Source organism: Leopardus geoffroyi, chromosome C3 (genome assembly GCF_018350155.1).
Source record: "Leopardus geoffroyi isolate Oge1 chromosome C3, O.geoffroyi_Oge1_pat1.0, whole genome shotgun sequence".
Lineage (NCBI taxonomy): Eukaryota > Metazoa > Chordata > Mammalia > Carnivora > Felidae > Leopardus > Leopardus geoffroyi.
Genome location: NC_059338.1, coordinates 57,637,386 through 57,656,560, shown reverse-complemented (window position 1 = coordinate 57,656,560; position 19,175 = coordinate 57,637,386). Strand labels below are relative to the sequence as shown.

Genomic DNA, 19,175 nt, shown 5'->3' with positions numbered 1-19,175 from the left:
ATCAAACTACCATTTGGGGCGGAAATGAAAACTCTGCAAGAGAGTCTGAGTAAGAATAACCCAATTTTAAAAAGTGCAAAACTTGATAAACATGACTTTGCTGGTATTCATCCTGTGCTAGTTAGCATATCAGAGTCAATTCGGGGGTAAATTTGTCAACTGGCCAGAATTCGCAGAAGTAATTTGCTTCCCAACTAATTAAATGCAAGCAGACCCCAACGCTGTCTCTCCATACCTTTGTAAAAATAAAATCCAACATGCTTTGAAACAGTCTCCATGAACATAGCATTAATTTTACAGCCAAAATACAACACTGAGGTACCGAATACTGGGTTTAAGTTTAAAGGCTGAGGGGAAACTTAGAAACCACCTTGACTCACTTTACTATGGGAGAAACGACATTTCAGGAAGGACAGTATTTTGAAAAATGCAGTGAAACTGTTTAATGCCTAAATCCGTTATAAGAAGGGAAATTTTCCAACAAAATTTCAGGCCTCTAGTACTTCAGAGGCTAAATCTGGGTGACACAAGGGCAGAAGCAGCCATCCCGGCACTGGCTGCCACCTCCTGCCCCCACCCCCCCCCCGCCCGGCCAACCACAATGGCCCAATGGAATAGGGAACCGCTGATGACTGCTGAATCAACCTGAGGTAAGTGAGGAGCCTCCTGCATGGATTTAAATTAGAACCAGAACCTGAGGGAAAAATTACAGTATGAATAGAGTAGTAATCATAATAGTAGGAATGTCGAGCACATAGAGCACGTTAAGAGTTGGGCACTGTGTTTAACACATGCATCCTGACATTTAACCATTTAATTAATCATTTAGCCATTTAACTGTTGCCGTCAGTGCATTGAATCCTTGCAGTTACCCTTTTAAGACGATGTGCTATATTATACTTATTTGATAGATAAGGAAACAAGGGACAAAGAGGTTCAATACTTAATGCAATTTCCCACAGCTAGTAAGCAGCAGAGCCAAAAGACAAACCTACACAGCCTGATTTCAGAGTAAAAATAATTCATTTCATTGATGGAATTAAACTAGCTACATGGAAATAATACCGAGGACATCAAAACAAACACATTGTATAGCTTTTAAATTAAGAAAGAAAAAAGAACATAAGAACATTCTCCTTGTTTTTCTTCCCTTGTAAATCCTGAGTCCCCAAGTGACAAAATGTACTTTAATCTACGTACAGGAACACGGCAGATGCCCCAAGTGTACCCCATCATTTTTTCCCGCCACCTCATCTGCAAACTAAGCTCTCTTTTTTTCTAGCTCTCTTAGGAGAAGTAAACCTCCACATCCATACAAATTAACTATAGGGCTAAGAACTGAGGCTGCCTACATCCACATGACTTTATTATTTGTGCCAAGAAATTCTTACCCGAAGATAAGGCTATATAAATCAGTAAATAACTTCATTGTTTGCTTCAGGAACTTCCCAAAAGTCCATTTGCCCCAACAATAGACTACTCAAACAGTCCACAGTATTCCCTCAACTGGACAAACAACTCACTTATCCAAGAACTGTGTACTTAACAAGACTTGGTTAAGAGCTTTGTCTCACTGTTCCCACTAATCCTAAACTATTAGATCATGAACTTTACCCAGTTTCAATCAGATCAGTGCAAGACCCACCTTAAATCTCTAAAGGTCACACCCAAAACCCTACAATACAGCCCCACTCTCTCTCCCTAGTGAAGTCTGCCAAGACCATCAAGGCGTGTTCTCACTGTACTAAGCAACAGGTTTGCTTGGCTGAAACTATTCTGGACTTCTTTGGGGAAGTTGACAGTCAACAGAAGGAAATGACCCAATTCTATTTCAACTGCTCACGCATCAACACCACCTTTTTAAAAAATCCCTTCTTCCCTCATACCTATTCTAGACCACAGGTGAAATTAAATACACCGGGAAGTGAGATCCTTATAGAAAAAGATAAACATATGCCAGCACTTGAAAGGGCCCACGTAAATCTAACAATAAATTCAACATGAGGTTTTGAACTACATTTCACTGCAGCCACAATTTAACTCTAAGCTATAGTGGATTAATTACACATCCTAAAATGGTCTAAAAGGATCCCTAAAATTGAGATTTAGAAAGAAAAGAAAAACAAAGGCCTCAAAATGCCAACGTTAAAAGTATTCTGCCATCTGACCAGATTTTACAAAATTTCCTTCAATCAACTCATATGCCTCTAACGTTATGTATCAAATATAAATACATGAAACATAGCCAATCTTTTAAAAAATAGCTCTAGGAATGATTTAAACCTGTATAAATATAAAATAAATCATTTTGACATCACCATTCATTTAATCACTTTCATTACTTGTTATATTTATGCAATTATTAAAGTACATAACCATATTTACTAGAATCCTATTTTATTCCTGCCTTTCCATGCATCCCACTTTTCCTTAGAAAAAAATAAAACAGTTGCAGACCCAATTGAATGTATTAAGATGCCAAAGGTAAGCTTTTTAATGAAGTTGAAGCTTTTGAACAAGAAGAATTTGTCGCATCATAGTAAAACGTGGGCGGCGGGGGGGGGGGGGGGGGGGGGGGGACCTGGGTGTCTCAGTCAGTTAAGCACCTAACTCCTGGTTTTGGCTCAGGTCATCATCTCGTGGTTCATGAGTGCCAGCCCCGTGCTGGGCTCCACGCTGACAGTGCAGAGACTGTTTGGGATTCTCTGTCTCTCTGTCCCTCCCCTGCTCATGCTCTCCTTCTCTCTCAAAATAAATAAATAAACTTAAAAAAAAATTTTTTTTTTGTAATGTTTATTTATTTTTGAGAGACAGAGCACGAGCAGAGCAAGGGCAGAGAGAGAAGGGGACACAGAATCTGAAACAGGCTCCAGGCTCTGAGCTGTCAGCACAGAGTCCGACACGGGGCTCGAACTCACAGACCGTGAGATCATGACCGGAGCCAAAGTCGGACGCTTAACCGACTGAGCCACCCAGGCGCCCCAAATAAATAAACTTTAAAAACATAACAATAAAATAAAACATGTGTATTATATATGTATATATGCGCATATTCTGTATGTGTATACATGTATGTATGTATGTATGTATGTATGTATGTATGTATGTGTACACATATGTGTGTGTGCATATTTGGGTATAAATGTGTGCGTGTGCGTGTGTGTGTGTGTGTGTGTGTATTCATCCCAAGGTAAGAAATGAATGCAACATAAAGTCCCAATTTTGTTTTTCATAGCCTGTCAACACTAGCCCTTTCAAATATTATCATTCCTTCCTGTGGAAGTGTTGCTAACCGTGTTACCGTAACCATTTGCTGTGGAGTCGTATACGTAGAGGAGGGTAGAAGAGACCAGGTCTGTATCCTAGATTCCCTGCTCTAAATTGGGGGAAATAACTTATTCTCAGATAGCCTCAGTTCACTTATCTGGAAAAGAATGATATATCCACCTACTTGGCATAATTGACATGACAAAAGGAGATAATGTATAAGGTACTCTGTATACAGCCTAACACATGGTGGAAAGGTCTCCATAAATGTTCGTTACCGATTGTGCATGTTAGCTCTCTAGAACTGTGGTCCTAAGGATTTACAAGGTATTAAAGTACTTCCTAAATAATTAAAGAAGTATTAATTATGCAACAAGATCTTTAAGATCTTCATATCCTTTCAACCAATACTTCTATTTCTAGAAAACTAGCCAGGGGAAATGACTAGAGATACTGTCAAATATTCATGTACAAAGATATTCTTTAAAACTTTATTGTTAACATCAAAAAACTGGAAACAACCTAAGTAGCCAAATATTATACTACATCTCTATGACTGCATGGTGTACAACTATTAAAATATTCGTGAAGAATTAAGAGCATCCAAAATGCTCCCTAAAATTAAAACAATACCCTATGGACATACATTGCAACCATGTTAACAATTACATGTCATTCAACATGTTTAATGTAACAATGCATGTCAACAATTACATGCACACATCCACATATTCAGAAGAAAAGAATTTAGAGGAAATATAAAAGTATTAACAATGTCAAGACAATGGAAAACCAGGTAAATTTTACTGTTTCCTTTTTCACTTTATTTCCAAATTTTCTACTGTATACCCGAATTGCTTTGATACTTGGGGGGAAAAAAAAAAACTAAAAAACCCCATTCACCTATGTTTATTATTCAGAATATTCTACTTTTTTTAAGGGCAATCTTTTAAATTCTATCCATCTCATTTCCAAAAGAATTGGGAATAGTTCACAAAAATGCACACAACAGAATAAAACAGATGAAGAAAAATAAAGAAAAAAGCTTACACTCTCAGTATATAGCCATATATATATCTACCTATCTCTGCACGTGTGGACATGTGTATATGTATGTGTACAAATATGTATTTCTGTAGTCACAGAACTTTGTTTCATATACTAAGAATTGAAGGAAGTTTCTCCAGCTTTCTCAGGGCATACTGCAGACATTGTTTTAAGACCTATTTCAGTGAATTAAGTAAATCGGTTATGTGGTGGGAGGAGGCGGATTTAAAGTCAAGGAATCAAGATCTTAAACAGGACAAGCATGGTACGATCAGCACCTCAAGGAACGCCTTTTTAAAAAAGGTACACATATGCAGATAAATATAAGTGGAGACAGATTTTTCACTCGTATTACCTTTACTCATGTGGCTTCAAAGGAAAAAAATGCTAAAATGATACTTTCATTTCTGCTGTGAAATACATCAGAAAATGAACTAAGAAAATAAGCTCCTATTAACAAAATGTACTTGGATACACTGTATTTAACATAGCACTTACCTTCACTGATAGCATGGGGCTTAATGATGCAACAGGTACAATTGGTAAATTTAGCGGTGTTTGCGGGTCCACAAACTCCACTCGAAGGAAAAAATAACTCCGTTTCCTAAAGACAAAAAGAAATAACTTTGGCATATGTAATCTCTTATCTTGGACTCCTAGGATATTAATGCGAGAGGGGAAAAAAACGACACGATTACTTTTAAAGTTTCATAATAAAAACTCTTTGCTTCAAATTTTCTAAAAATGACTTTTACAAAGACTGATGAACCGAACCCTGTTTTAAGTCTTGGAATCAAAAGATCATCTAAAAAAAAGTACAATTAAAGTAATGAGGACATGTAGCATTCTGCCTTAGTATTAAAACTAATAACATCTTAACATACTTTGAATATTGGAAGTAATGAATATAAAGTTCTTATTTCCTCAAAGCATTAGTTCATAGACAAAGGTCCGATTTTAAACTTTTTATTAAAATTTGTGAAATTAAAAACTAGGAATTCTTTGTAGAAACAGATTAGTATTTAAGAATCAGAACTGCGAAATAGCTTTAACTAATTAGCTTAAACTAATGAACTTACTAGAATTCTAGCATACAATTAAATCATATAAGCTTTATTTTATAACCAGATTCAGGCTATGGTATCTGCTTTGTCCATGGTTCCCTTAGATGACAACTCAGCAATCTGAACCAGCCACAAACACAGTCACACTAATTAATTCTTTTAATTATTCAGATAAATGCCTTCCGCCTGAAGCTTTTCCTACTGTTATTTCCAGCATTCCCCATAAGTCCCTCTGTCCCAAGCTCCAAAGGACTCTACCAACGTGTAAAGGGCCACTTCAAATATCACCGACTCCAGGAGGCCTTCCGTGACGTCCCCAGTCAAAACTGTGGCTATTTGGGCAACTGCCCTTCACAAGTTTTAGATCTGCAGCAAGTAACTAACCTGCATGGCTTTGTAGGTCTTTCAGCACCTAAAACAAATGCCTCAAAGTAAATACTCATTTATCAACGAATTTAAAGATTGCAAGATCACAGGAAGTGTTAATGTACTACACATTTTGAAAGCCACAGTACAATGTACTGTGTACATTTTGAAAGCCACAAAGAAGATGTGGACTTGTTCAAACTGGAAAGGAAAGGCCTCCTCTAGAGTTCCCGTTTCTGTGCTTCCTTTGCAACAAAACTCCTCAAAAGGGGGGGGGGGGGTCTTTATTCTCTGTCTTTACTTTTCACCTCCATTCTCTCTTAAGGTGACACTTAGGTTTCATCCCCAAACTGCTCGATGTGACCTCTGCGTTGCCAAGTACTCTGGTTACTTCTCAGCCCTCGCCTCACTGGGCCGAGCGGGATTTGACACAGGTGATCTCACTCCATATCCTGCAATGCTTCCATTCATTGACTGTCTTCCTACCTCACTGGCCACTCCGTCTCAGTCTCCTCTGATGGTTTTTGCCCATGCGGCTGACCCCTCCGTGTTGGAGAGCTCCAGGGTCCATCTTCTACCTACGGTCACTCTCTTGATAAGCTCGAGTCCCATGTCTTTAAATGCCATCTGTATTCTGATGGCTCCCACGTTTCTGCCTCCAGTCCAACCTCCTCCCTAAATTCCACACCCATATCTCAGCCACTACCACTTATAGAGGATGCACATTTAAAATGTCCTGATTTCCACCGTCTCCCATAAAATCTGTTCACTCCCACCCTGTTTTCCCATCCTTCCAACTGCACAGGCCAAAGAAAAAAACTCCGAGTGATCCCTGATTTCTCTCCTTTCCTTAGCCATCCACCCAATCGCTCAGGAAATCCTTTATAATGTGTCCAGCCAGAATCCAACCGCTTCCATATCGGTCACCCCGGTCCATGCCCATCACCAATTCTCCCTCTGACAACTGCTCTAGCCTCCTAACTGCTCTCCCCATTCCAACTTGCCCCCCAGCACACCTACACCCACCTGGCTTGATTTATTCTCAACACTGCAGGCAGCATGAAAACCTGTAAAACACATGCCGCTCCTCAGCACACAACTCTCCAGTAGCCTTTTATCTCATTCGGAATGAATTTTAAAGTTCTAGACGTCTACAAGGCCTTTCAGGATCTGGCCCCTAGGCCCCTAGCTGTACCTTGAGCTAATCATCGGTTTCCACAAAAACATTTAGATTTCCGTCCGGGCACCACTGGCCTCACCCCCTCACTGTTTGACTAAACACAGCAAACAAGTTCCCACCTCAGAAACTTTGCTTGTACTCTTCCCTTCCTCCCGGAACACTCTTCCTCTCTGATATCTGCATGGTTCCTCCCTCACTTCCTTCTGATCTCTGCTCAAACCAGAGACGGTGAGGACTTCCCGACACACATTTGTATTTATACATCAATATATTTCACAGCATTCCTCACTTCTACTCAACGCACAATCCTTCCTCCACCCTGGGCTTTTTCTATCCCTTCCCCCGCTTTATTTTCTTCGGAGCACTTACCACCTGACTTGTTTTACGTCTATTTGTTTATTATCTGGCATCCCCTTCACCATCAGATGCAAGCTCCGAGTAGGCCGGGACCTCGTTTTGCACTAGCAGCTTCTCAATGTTATGAAACGACTGAAATTCAGAAACTAATACATTCTGCATGTGCTAAGAAATAAGATCGCTCTACCCACGCTGCACACATAAGAAAGCCTTGACTAACGAGCCCTTGCGGGTTAGCAAGGGGCAAAGCCAGTATTCAGACCCACGTCGCGCTGGTTGCAAAGCCCTGAGCCTTTTCCATCACCTATCCTTCAAAAGTAAAGAAGCTGTGCTAAATTGTTCCACCTCTAGCTGAACCAATTATTGGGCCAGTTATTTTTGTCTCGACTTTCTTCTTCTCTTCCTCAATTTTTAAAACTGAAAATGCCAGCTTTCCAAGCACTCATTTACATATGCTGAATAAATGTCTATTTCAGGCAAGGAATATGAAGGTCTTACTTAAATCTACCTTCTTGGCGAAAGTGAGTTAATTCTACTTTCTGCCTTTGCTTTCTCTTTCTCCCTGCATAGGTTGTCCTATCTGTCCCAAGGATTAATCTAAACTGGACATTTGCAAGAGCACTTCTACTAGGTCATTGTTATGGCAACTGATTTAGAGAGTTTACACAACAAATGTGATAGTCGCATAAAAAATGTTCGCATCCCTTTGTGATCTGAGCTGCTTAAACACTTTACATAAAGCTCCTCTCCTTCCAACGGTTCCTGCTATTACTCTTAGCCTTTTATATGTTCCTAAACTACCTAGCAGGGAAGGATAGAGATATGTAACTTTACCAAAACCTAAAATGAAGACTGATGGAGTCTTCGATTTTTTTTTTTTTTTTTTTTTTTTTTACTATATCTTACTTAACAAATTATAACAAACAGTAGCACTGTTTCATAAATTTCACCTAAAATCCCACCGGTAATCTCACTAAAACATCTGACTAATCTACATTCTTATCTTTATTACCATAATAAAAGCATCACTAAATGGTTGTTAGTTAAAAGTTTCTCCAAAACTTTTACATAGTAATTTTAAATATCATTTTTGTAAATGCCTCAGACTAAACATGAAAACACTGAACTTGCTCTCTACATACCCTCATACCAAATAAGAAATCTGTTCTCAGAAAATCCAAACCTTTAAGAAATGAAATATGAAGTCACGTGATCAATGCAGCCTTATTTACAAATAAAAAAAAAGAGAGAACCTAACAAAATGCCCAAAAGTAAGGGGATGTTTAAATAAATCATGTTATATTCATACAACAAAATATTCTGTAGCCATTAAAATGTACTCCTGTGACAATAATCTGTTAACATGAAAAATATCATATTAAGTGAAAAAAATAATCGAGTTAAAATCAGGTACATGGTGTTCCTATGTAAATTATACAAATGATCAAGGGAACAAGCTGGAAGGAATATGCCATAAACAAACTGTAAACATCAGTGGCAGGATTACTGATGCTAAATTTTCTTCTCTCCACTTGCCAAATTCTCTGAAAGTGTTTCCATCACTAACGTATTCTAAAAGACGGTAATGTTTAAAACAAGGTAGGCCACTATTTTTGGTATCCATAGTCGGTTAAACATGGGGCTGGTGGTTAAACATGGGGCTCTGGAGACAGAGGTACTCGGGCTCATGTTGTCAGGAGGCCAAGGTGCTTAAATTCACCAAGTTTCAGTTCCTGGTAAATTGGGATGATATAAGCGACTACACGGGAGACTGTGAGAATTAAATCAGATATAAAAGCATGTGGAATGATGCCTGCAACGTAGTGAGTACTCGATACACATAAGGTCTCTGTTAGTTTTGAATTCCAAAGCATTTTTGAACACCAGTGACCTAGATCCTGGAGGTATGACGATGAATTGGACATCCTCAAGGAATTCAGTCTACTGAGAGGATAAACATAAACACAAATACTTTTCAAAGATGGTAAGAAAGGGGCGCCTGGGTGGCGCAGTCGGTTAAGCGTCCGACTTCAGCCAGGTCACGATCTCGCGGTCCGTGAGTTCGAGCCCTGCGTCGGGCTCTGGGCTGATGGCTCAGAGCCTGGAGCCTGCTTCCGATTCTGTGTCTCCCTCTCTCTGACCCTCCCCCGTTCATGCTCTGTCTCTCTCTGTCTCAAAAATAAATAAAAACTTAAAAAAAAAAAAAAAAAGATGGTAAGAAATAGAGGTATGTAGTAGGTATGAAGGGTACCTCACATAGAACCAGGAAATTGATAACAGTTGAGCAGAGTTGTTGCCACTGGTTTCTAAGTTTTGTTGAGGTATAATGAGCATACTTCCAACTGAGTATATTTAAAGGATACGATTTGATAAGCTTTGACATGTTTATTCCTGAGAAAACATCACCACAATCAAGATGTCATCCCTCCTTCCTCTGGGCAATCCCTTTCTTCTGCCTCTCCCTGCCTCCCCCACCATTAACCATTACCTTTACCATTACCTCCCTTACCATTAACAAGTTGGCCCTGTAACCAATGATCTGTTTTCCATCGTTAGGAATTAGTTTAATTTTTAATAAGTTTACTTAAATATAATTATATAGTATGTGCTCTTTAGTCCCGCTTCTTTCACTCAGCAAAATTATGTTGAGACTCATGCAATGTAGCGTATATCAATACTTCATTCCTTTTTATGGCCTAATAGTATTCCATGTGTTAATATCATGGTTTCTTTATCCACTCATCTCTTGGACATTTCGGTTATTTCCAGGTTTGGGATATCACAAATAAGGTGGTTATGAACAAAGTGGTTATGCGCAAGTCTTTGTATTGATATTTGTTTTCATTTCTCTTGGGAAAATGCTTGAGTGGAATGGTTGGATCACAGGGTAGCTGCATGTTTAAGTTTTTAGTTGAGTGCTGGCCAAACTATTCCCCGAAGTGACTGTACCATTTTAAATTCTCATCCATCAGCAGTGTATGATAGTTCCTAAGTTTCTCCTCATCCTTGTCACTTGATATGGTCCGTTCTTTTAAACCTTAGCCATTCTGAAAGCTGTGTAGTGTTGGCTCATTGTGGTTTTAATTAATATTTCCATACTGTCTATTGACGTTGTGTACTTTTAATGTGCGCTTACATACCATTCATGTATCTTCTTTGGTGAAGTAAATGCCTATTCAAAATTTTTGTCCATTTCTAAATGGGATGTTTGTTTTCTTAATAAGTTCAAAATTCACATTGAAAAAAGACAAAAAGATCAATAGAGCAAAGTTAAGAATCCAGAAATACACTCTCAGATACATAGTCAACAAATATGACAAAGGTATAAAGGTAACTGAGTGGAGGAAAAATTGTGATTTTATCTAATGACGCTGGAACAATCAGACGTCTATACACAAATCAACAAATTTTGGTCAGATCCTATGCCATATATAAAAATTAACTCAAAACGGATCATGTAGCTAAATATAAAACCAAAAACTATAAAATCGCTAGAAGAAAACAAAAGGGAAAAGTTCTGTGACCCTGAATGAGGTGACAATTTCTTAGACGTGACACAAAACCCACAACACATCAAAGAACAAATTGATACGTTGGACCTCATCAAAACTAAAAACTTCTACTCATCCAAGGACACTGTTGAAGAGAATAAAAGTACAAACAACACACTGTGAGAAGGTATTTGCACATCATATACCTGGGTAAAAAATCTGTATCTGTAATATATAAAGAACTCTGAGCAGAGTTAAAGGGCCAAAAAAAATTACCTGGACAAAGGGAGATATGGCATTCCAAGGCAGAGGGGCAGAAAGAGTAAAGGCAATAGAGCAAGAACACCACAGTCTAAAGAAGGAGAGGCAGGATGTGAGACTGGAGAAGAGGCTAGCATTCAGATCATTTTCATAAAACACGTTAAGGAGCTTTAACTTGATTTGGGGGATAATGCATGACTCTGGAACATTTTTAGCAGATTCATGACATGGACAGATCAATATTTTTAGAGAGCTTGCTCTGAAACCTATGTGGAAGAGGTATTTGTGGGAGAAAAGTCTGAGCCAGAGCTATTATAGCAACCCAGGTTACACAGTGAGAGTAGGAATGAAGGAAAAGGAGAGAACTGAATAAAATGTTTAGAAGATAAATCTACACAACTTTTTATTCATTGGATGTAGGGGATAAAGGAGGCAGAAGAATATTTACTGGCTCTCAAGTTCCTTTGTTTTTTTTGTTTTGTTTTGTTTTTTGGTTTTTTATTTTTGACAGAAAGAGCACGAGTGGGGAAGGGGCAGAGAGAGAGGGAGACACAGAATCCGAAGCAGGCTCCCGGCTCCGAGCTGCCAGCACAGAGCCCGACGCGGGGCTCGAACTCACGGACCAAGAGATCATGACCTGAGCCGAAGTCAGACACTCAACCGACTGAGCCACCCAGGCGCCCCTCAAGTTCCTTTGTTAGTGGTATGCAGAATACAAAAGGAATAGTTTGGTGAGTTAAAATCAATCAGTTCAGTTTGGGATGCATTATTTGAGTATGAATCTGAAAGACTAAGGAGAACCCTACACATAGAATTAAGAAATTGAGTTGTCCACATAAAATCATCTTGTACAATTTATTGACTATCCATCTATCTCTTGCCCAATGATTCATAATGCCACCAAGATCTCATTACTTATGGGTCATTTCTTGAGTACCCTGGGCTGTTACACTGACCCACTTGTCTACTCCCATACCGATATCACACTGCTTTTCCTACCAAAGCTTTATAAAAGGCTTCCTCTTGCATAAAGAAGTCATCTTATCACCACCATTTCTTCCTACCCTTCCAAACTTCCTTGCGCTTTTGGCTCTTCTACGCAAGAATTTCATTAAGCTTCAGGAAAAACTCTGCCTCAATTTTGACTGGAAATGCACTGAATTTATAGATAAATTTGGAAAGACTTTTTATCATTAGGATACTGAATCTTCACATGCATGAACGTGGTATAGATCTTCATTTATTTAAGTCTTTTGTTATGGCCTACAATAAAATTTATGGTTTTCTCCATAAAGATCTCTCACATCTTTTGTTAGGTTTATCCTGAGCATCGTATACTTTTTTTTTTTACACTATGAAGGAACTCTCTTTTCAGTTTACATTTTCTAACTGGTTATTTCAGGTATATCAAGAACACTATTGATTTTTATATATTGATATTATATGCAGTACAACTAATAGGTAGAGATTTGAGAAGCACCATGAAAGTGGAGTGTTAATAACAGATAATCTCCATTAAACACTATGTTTTAGGCACTATGCTAAACAGTTAAATCATTTCACTTAATCCTCAGAAGAACACTATAATGTAGGTACAACTATTCCCTTATTTTACGGACCACGACTGAGAAACACAGCAAAACATTAGTAGGTGAGAGAATGGAGCCTGATTAGCATCATCACTTTAAAGGACAGGTGAAGGAAGAACAGCCAATTAATAAGACATAGATCATGACCTGATAGCTCTAAAGAAACAAGGGCAGTGAGACATCACAAAATCAAAATAGGGTAGAGAATTTCAAAAAGGAGAAAGTGTTCAAACTTAAATGTTGCACAAAGATACAAAAGAAATAAAAATTTTTCCTTGAATTTTGTAAGTAAGAGGACATTGATTATTTTATCCAAAATGAATTTGGTGGAATGAAAAGATGAAGCCACATTGCAGTGGTTGCTCTCAGTGAGTAGCCACAGGCAACTGAAGAGAAAATTGTGACTATAGTCTAAGCTTTGGTGAAATCTGGATAAGGAAGAAAAAAGGATTAAATTGTAACTAATAGGAACTTAAGATCAAGGAGAGATTATTTGGGGATGCTCGTGTGAGGTTTTTCAGTTTTTAATTCACATGTCCTGTCCTTGCTTCCTCATGTGTGCTGTGCGTTGCAGCCAGATTTCTCTTTGATAGCTAATTAGCTAACATGATGTCCACAATACTCACTCCTCCCAAGACAAGAGTCAAGAAAAGGTGTATCCTACAGGGTTCATGACGATGGGGTATTTCAGGGACGAATGTCAGAAAGAGCTAAAAAATTTAAGTGTACAAAATAGAAACAAATATGTTTAAGACATTTCTTCAGGAGGAATGATTACGGTAGCTAAGACTGCGGAAGCTTCTCCACTATAAAAAGAAGAAAAAAATCATTCTGCAAACTGTATTTGAAGATAGGCACATTACGTATGTGCAGCCATAGGAAAAAACATGTACTTAAGACAAGACTAGCAGGCACCTGGGTGGCTCAATTGGCTGAGCGTCCGACTTGGGCTCAGGTCATGATCTCACGGCTCATGAGTTCAAGCCCCACGTCGGGATCTGTGCTGACAGTTCAGAGCCTTGAGCCTGTTTTGGATTCTGTGTCTCCCTCTCTCTCTGCCTCTCCCTGTTCATGCTCTGTCTCTCCCTCAAAAATAAATAAACATTAAAAAAAAAAAAGACAAGACTAGCTTTATCATATTAAAGTATAAAGCCTCCCTTGCACTTCTGAATCCACTTATTTTCAGCATCAATAGTATTAAATAAATGCACAACCTATATTAACTACCGAATAAAAATATGTCTTTTAGGGGCTCCAGACCCAACTGCAGTGTGGGAGTGTTCTCCCACACAGAACACCAAAGCAATTCTCCCAGCAGGGTGTCCAAGAAATCAACTCCCTTCTGGCACTATCTACCCAGAGACAACATTGGTTTCAACAAATTAAAGGTTCAGTCCTACAAGGCTACCCTCACTTCAGATGCGGGTTACCAACCCCAGGCAACCTATGCTTCTGACTGTCTGCCTGTCTATAGACACAAAGTTCCAAAGACCTCTACCTTCGGTTCAATTAATTTGCTAGAGAGGCTCACAGAATTGTGGGAAATACTTAAGTTTACCAGCTTATGAAAGGATACGATAAAGGCTACGCATCAACAGCCAGAAGAAGAGAGACATAGGGCAAGGTATGGGGAAAGAGCACACCGTTCTCCCAAACTCCACTTGTTCACCAACCCCAAAGATCTCCAAACCGCCAAAGGTTTTTACGAGGCTTCATTACATAGGCATGGCTGATGAAATCACTGGCCATTGGCGATGCCTTAAGTTTTTATTCAAATTCTAGTTAGTTACCATACAGTGTGGTAGTGTTAGTTTCAGGTGTACAATATCGGGATTCAACACTTCCACGCAATACCCAGGTGCTCATCGTAACTGCACTACTTAATCCCTATCAGCTATTTCACCCTCCCCCCCCTCACCTGCCTCTTAGCCCCTCTCCCCTTCCCAGGGGTCATGAGATAAAGACTGAAAGTTCTAAACCTCTAAACACACTGTTGGTCCTCCTGGCAACCAGCCTCTATCCTCAGATGCTTTCCAAAAGTCATTTCATTAACATAACGAAGGACACCTTTATCACCCCCAACACTCAGGAAATTGCAAGGATTTGGCGGAGCTGTGACCCAGAAACTGGACAAAGATCAAATATATATGAAAAATATACTTTGGTCATCTGCACGACCAAATATGCATTTCTTATAAATCATAATACTGCAACATGGTGTAGTTGGACTCACAGTCAAGATTCATGGTATTTTCATAAAAGGCAAAGAATATTTGTAAGGTAAAATACCTTGAGAAAAAGATCAAAATTATATGCTCACATTTTCCCACTTCTTCCCATTTTATTTACATCATGGTTTTTAATACAAAAACTTAAAAAATATATTGTTCGCTAATGGGAAGTAACCAGGAAATTTTAGTGGCCAATACCAGAATTCATTCACCATTTGTTATGTGCCATGCAGGTTCTACTGATCGAAACATGAAAATCGCTCCCCTTACGGTACTCACTGATGGAATCATCTAATATATCGATACACATAGAGCCTAAATTGTCTAAAATCTGACAAGCATACCTGAGCTTAAATTCATTAAATAAACTGATGGAAATGGATGGGGTAAGATAATAAGGGAGGGAAACAGGAAGCAAATATTTGTCTAAAATCTGACAAGCATACCTGAGCTTAAATTTATTAAATAAACTGATGGAAATGGACGGGGCAAGATAGTAAGGGAGGGAAACAGGAAGCAAATATCAATGAGCATGGTCAGTGACTTTCAGTTCCAGCTTCCATTTATTTCATTAATTATTTGTTCCTATCACTTATGTAATATCTTGAAAGATCTGATTGGTAATGTAACTCCAGAAAGGAAGACTACATTTAGAGTGATTGTCTACTACTAAGATCAAAGGTCAAAGACTATAATCACTCCCTTGCACACTCCATTGACTACCGAGACCTTCCTATCGAGTTCGCTTCACAAAACTACAGCCATGGTTGAAGTCAACGCTCCACCTACTCTGCACCTACACCCATGCGGCTGAACAAGGACGGAGAACAACCACACTCAGAATTCAGAACCATGAACATCAGGTGGGCCACTTACTCAGCACCACAACCGTATTTCCCTAATTGCTTCCTGTTCCTAGTCTTTCTGATGATTACTTCACATCTTCTCTCTCTTCAAACCAATAAACACCGTCTCCCTCATCCTCACTTTTAGCTGTTTTTGACCTTGCTTCCTATTGTCTTAACTAAGGGAGTAAGAATCAGCATCTGCGCCCCCATAGTCTGCCTTCGCACCTGTTGCCACAGACAACTACTCCTGCACCCCATTCCCTCTCACCTGATCAAGCACATTGTGCCAGTAAGTCTCACTCTTTTTTCTACATCCTCAATTTTTCACATCTGTAATTCTTCTCATCTTAAAAAAAAAAAAAAAGAGAGCGAGAAAAAAGATGCTGCTTTTCTTCACAGCTACCACCTCATTTCTTTGCTCAACATCCAACAACACTCCTAAAAAAAGTTGTCTATATTCCCGTCCTCGAATTTTCTTTTAAATCCCTTCCGGCAGGACTTTGACTCTATTGCTCTCTTACAAACTTCACCAATGAACTCTCCATTGCAAAATCCAGTGGTCAATTTCAGTGCCCTTCTTTCTTGATAGGTCTGCTTCATTTGACCCCACTGATCATTCTCTCCCCTTTGAGTATTTGCCTCACCTGGCCTCCGGGACACAATCATCTCTGAGGTTTTTCCTTCTCCCTCACTGACGGCTCCCTCTCTACCTCCTTTGCTGCTTCCTCCTCTTCAGCCTTTTACTAAGAACATAAAGATTCCATCTTTGTTCTCTTTTCTTCTCTATCTGTACTCTCTCCTGAGTAATCTCAGCCATTCTCAAGGCTTTAAATACCATTTAGATGCCAATGACCCCATATGTACTAGTCCAGACCTCCCTCCCCAAACTCATATAACTAAATTTTTTGCCCAATATCTCTCCACTTTGATGACTAGCATGCAGATTAAGTTTGCAATGTCCAAAATGTTAACTCCTGAGTTTCCATCCCTACTGACTCTAGCCACGGCTTTCCTGATTTCAGTTTACGTAAATCGTCACCTTCCAGTTGTTCATGCCAGGAGCTATGGAGTAATCCTTGATATCAATTTTTCTCCGACTCTACATTTAATCTGGAAGGAAATCTTGTTCAGTTGACCTCCACTGATTAAAATGTATTTTAAAATATATCTCCATACTCCTCTCATTGCCACCACCCTGGTCCAAGCCATCATCTCCCTGGATTACTGCAACAGCCTGTTAACTGGGCTCCCTGATGCCATTCCTGTCATCTACAGACTATTCTCAGGGCCAGTATAGCCCTCTCAAAGGCCAATTCAATCATGTCAGCCCTCCGCTTGCAGCACTGCAATAGGTCCCAGCTTTCCTCAGAGAAAATGCCAGAAATATTACCATGTGATATCTCCCGATTATTTCTGTGCCCTCATCAGCCCCTCCTTCCCTCACCCGCATTCAACTACACTGTCCTCTTTACTGTTGATTGAACAAGCCAGGCAGAAATTCGCTATTCAAGGAATAGCAAGATGGCCAGTGTACCTGGGACACAGTGAATAATGGAGAGGCTGGAGACAAAGCCGGGGAGACAGATGGAAATCAGATCAGGTAGAGCTCTGGAGCCTACAATAGGGACTTGAGATTCTATTGTAAAAGAGATTAAAAAAAATTCACTAAAGAGTCTTCAATAGTTGAACTGCTAATCTGGTTTGAAAAGATCTCTCTTAGCCTGGTTAATTTTACGTGGGCAAGGTAGAATTTTCATAAACTGAGTGTCAGAGAAGAGGAAAGGGGAATTAGAAGGCATAACAGTGACCTAGACCACAACAATCAAATTCAAAGTCTAATTTGAAGGGAAAACTGAAAGGATCTGTTGACAGAGCTGTAAAAAAAAAAAAAAAAAAGACAGAAAAATTCAATTATTTTAAAATTGTCTAATATTTTAATGAAAGCATGACCAGACTGAAAACCATCTTAAATTAGTTAGAAACTTCTCATGATGCTAAGAATAAACATGCAACGTCATTAAATCAACATTAGCATAAACCTCGTATAATACCTTATTTATATGGATTTAAAATAAGGAGTAATTGTAAGAAGCATAAAAACTTTTTCATAAACACTAGCTATATATAGGTAAAGAAAAGGACGTTAAGCTTGAAAATAGTGTGAAGTATGAGTCAAGAAAAAATATATTGAATAATGCTTTCTTTCTGAGTATTTACTATCCATAAACTGGTCTTGTGTGAATTCAATAATTCAAACATTTATAAGCCTGAATAATTTAAATGGTTTTGGGACAAAAACCGGGATGACAGGTATTTTAATCGGAGAAAACTTATCTTGACCATGACCAAGTTACCAGTTCACAAAAGAGACATATTATTGAAATGCTGTTTAATTCTAGGCAACAGGTCAAAGACTTTCTCTACTGCTAGGTCACCTGTATAAATCTACCCTAAGTCAGCAGTGACAGAAATGCTTTACTCTGACCTAACACATTTAAGAAAATAAAAACAGAACTAAAATATTTTTCAAACACCTTACTCTGGCAGCAGAAGCAAAAGAGTCAGGGCCATGAGCTGCATTTCTTATGCCATCAGTTCCAAAGAGGGCTCTCAGGCTTCCAGGAGCATCCGTACGTGCCAGACCAGAGTTCGCAGGTCCGAGCAGTCTTTTCCATTCACATATAGCATCGTCTCTTAAAATCTCCATGGCAATAATAGGACCACTCATAATAAACTGGATCAGCTCACTATAAAACAGGTAAAAGACTGATTTGCTTCATCTTTCTGTCAACCTGTGTATCTCTACTCACAAGAATACATTACAATTGGAGTATTTCAATACACACATGGATATTATGATCTCAGAACTATCGGATACAGTGAATTCTACATAGGCAAGATAAAATTTTCATAATTGAGTGTCCTCCAGTAGCCTGAGCCACTACATATCGCTACTGGTGTCAAATTATTTACTGTCAGCAAAGAAAAAAAAAAGCCAATGTTGCGCTTCATTAAGACTACTTCATTGACTTGAAATCTATGCTTTTCCCATTGCTCTGAAAGGTACAGAAGGATTTCCCTTTTTATTTTCACGTGGTTTGCCACCGCAGTCCAATCATATTTGTAATATAGAAAGTGATGGGGCGCCTGGGTGGCGCAGTCGGTTAAGCGTCTGACTTCAGCCAGGTCACGATCTCGCGGTCCGTGAGTTCGAGCCCCACGTCGGGCTCTGGGCTGATGGCTCAGAGCCTGGAGCCTGTTTCCGATTCTGTGTCTCCCTCTCTCTCTGCCCCTCCCCCGTTCATGCTCTGTCTCTCTCTGTCCCAAAAATAAATAAACGTTGAAAAAAAAAAAAAAAAAAAAAGAAAGTGATGAGAGTGATGTCTTCTAACATATTTCCGGTAAGAATTAATTCACTTTTGTGTGGATTAGGATTCAAAGAATGACAGTAAACTTGCAGTCAATAAACACTTG

General features: G+C 39.1%; 1 protein-coding gene across 2 annotated transcripts in view; it reads right to left on the bottom strand.

The window, feature by feature from the left end:
* The window catches only part of NME7 (NME/NM23 family member 7), a 261,819-nt gene that overhangs the window by 169,873 nt on the left and 72,771 nt on the right, over nucleotides 1-19,175 (bottom strand). For both annotated transcript variants that reach the window (XM_045453013.1, XM_045453014.1), the window contains exons 6-7: nucleotides 18,241-18,448; nucleotides 4,813-4,918 (exon numbers count right to left, since the gene is read on the bottom strand). In XM_045453013.1, the coding sequence (XP_045308969.1) occupies nucleotides 4,813-4,918; nucleotides 18,241-18,448 (314 nt within the window). The remainder of the gene's footprint in view (nucleotides 1-4,812; nucleotides 4,919-18,240; nucleotides 18,449-19,175) is intronic.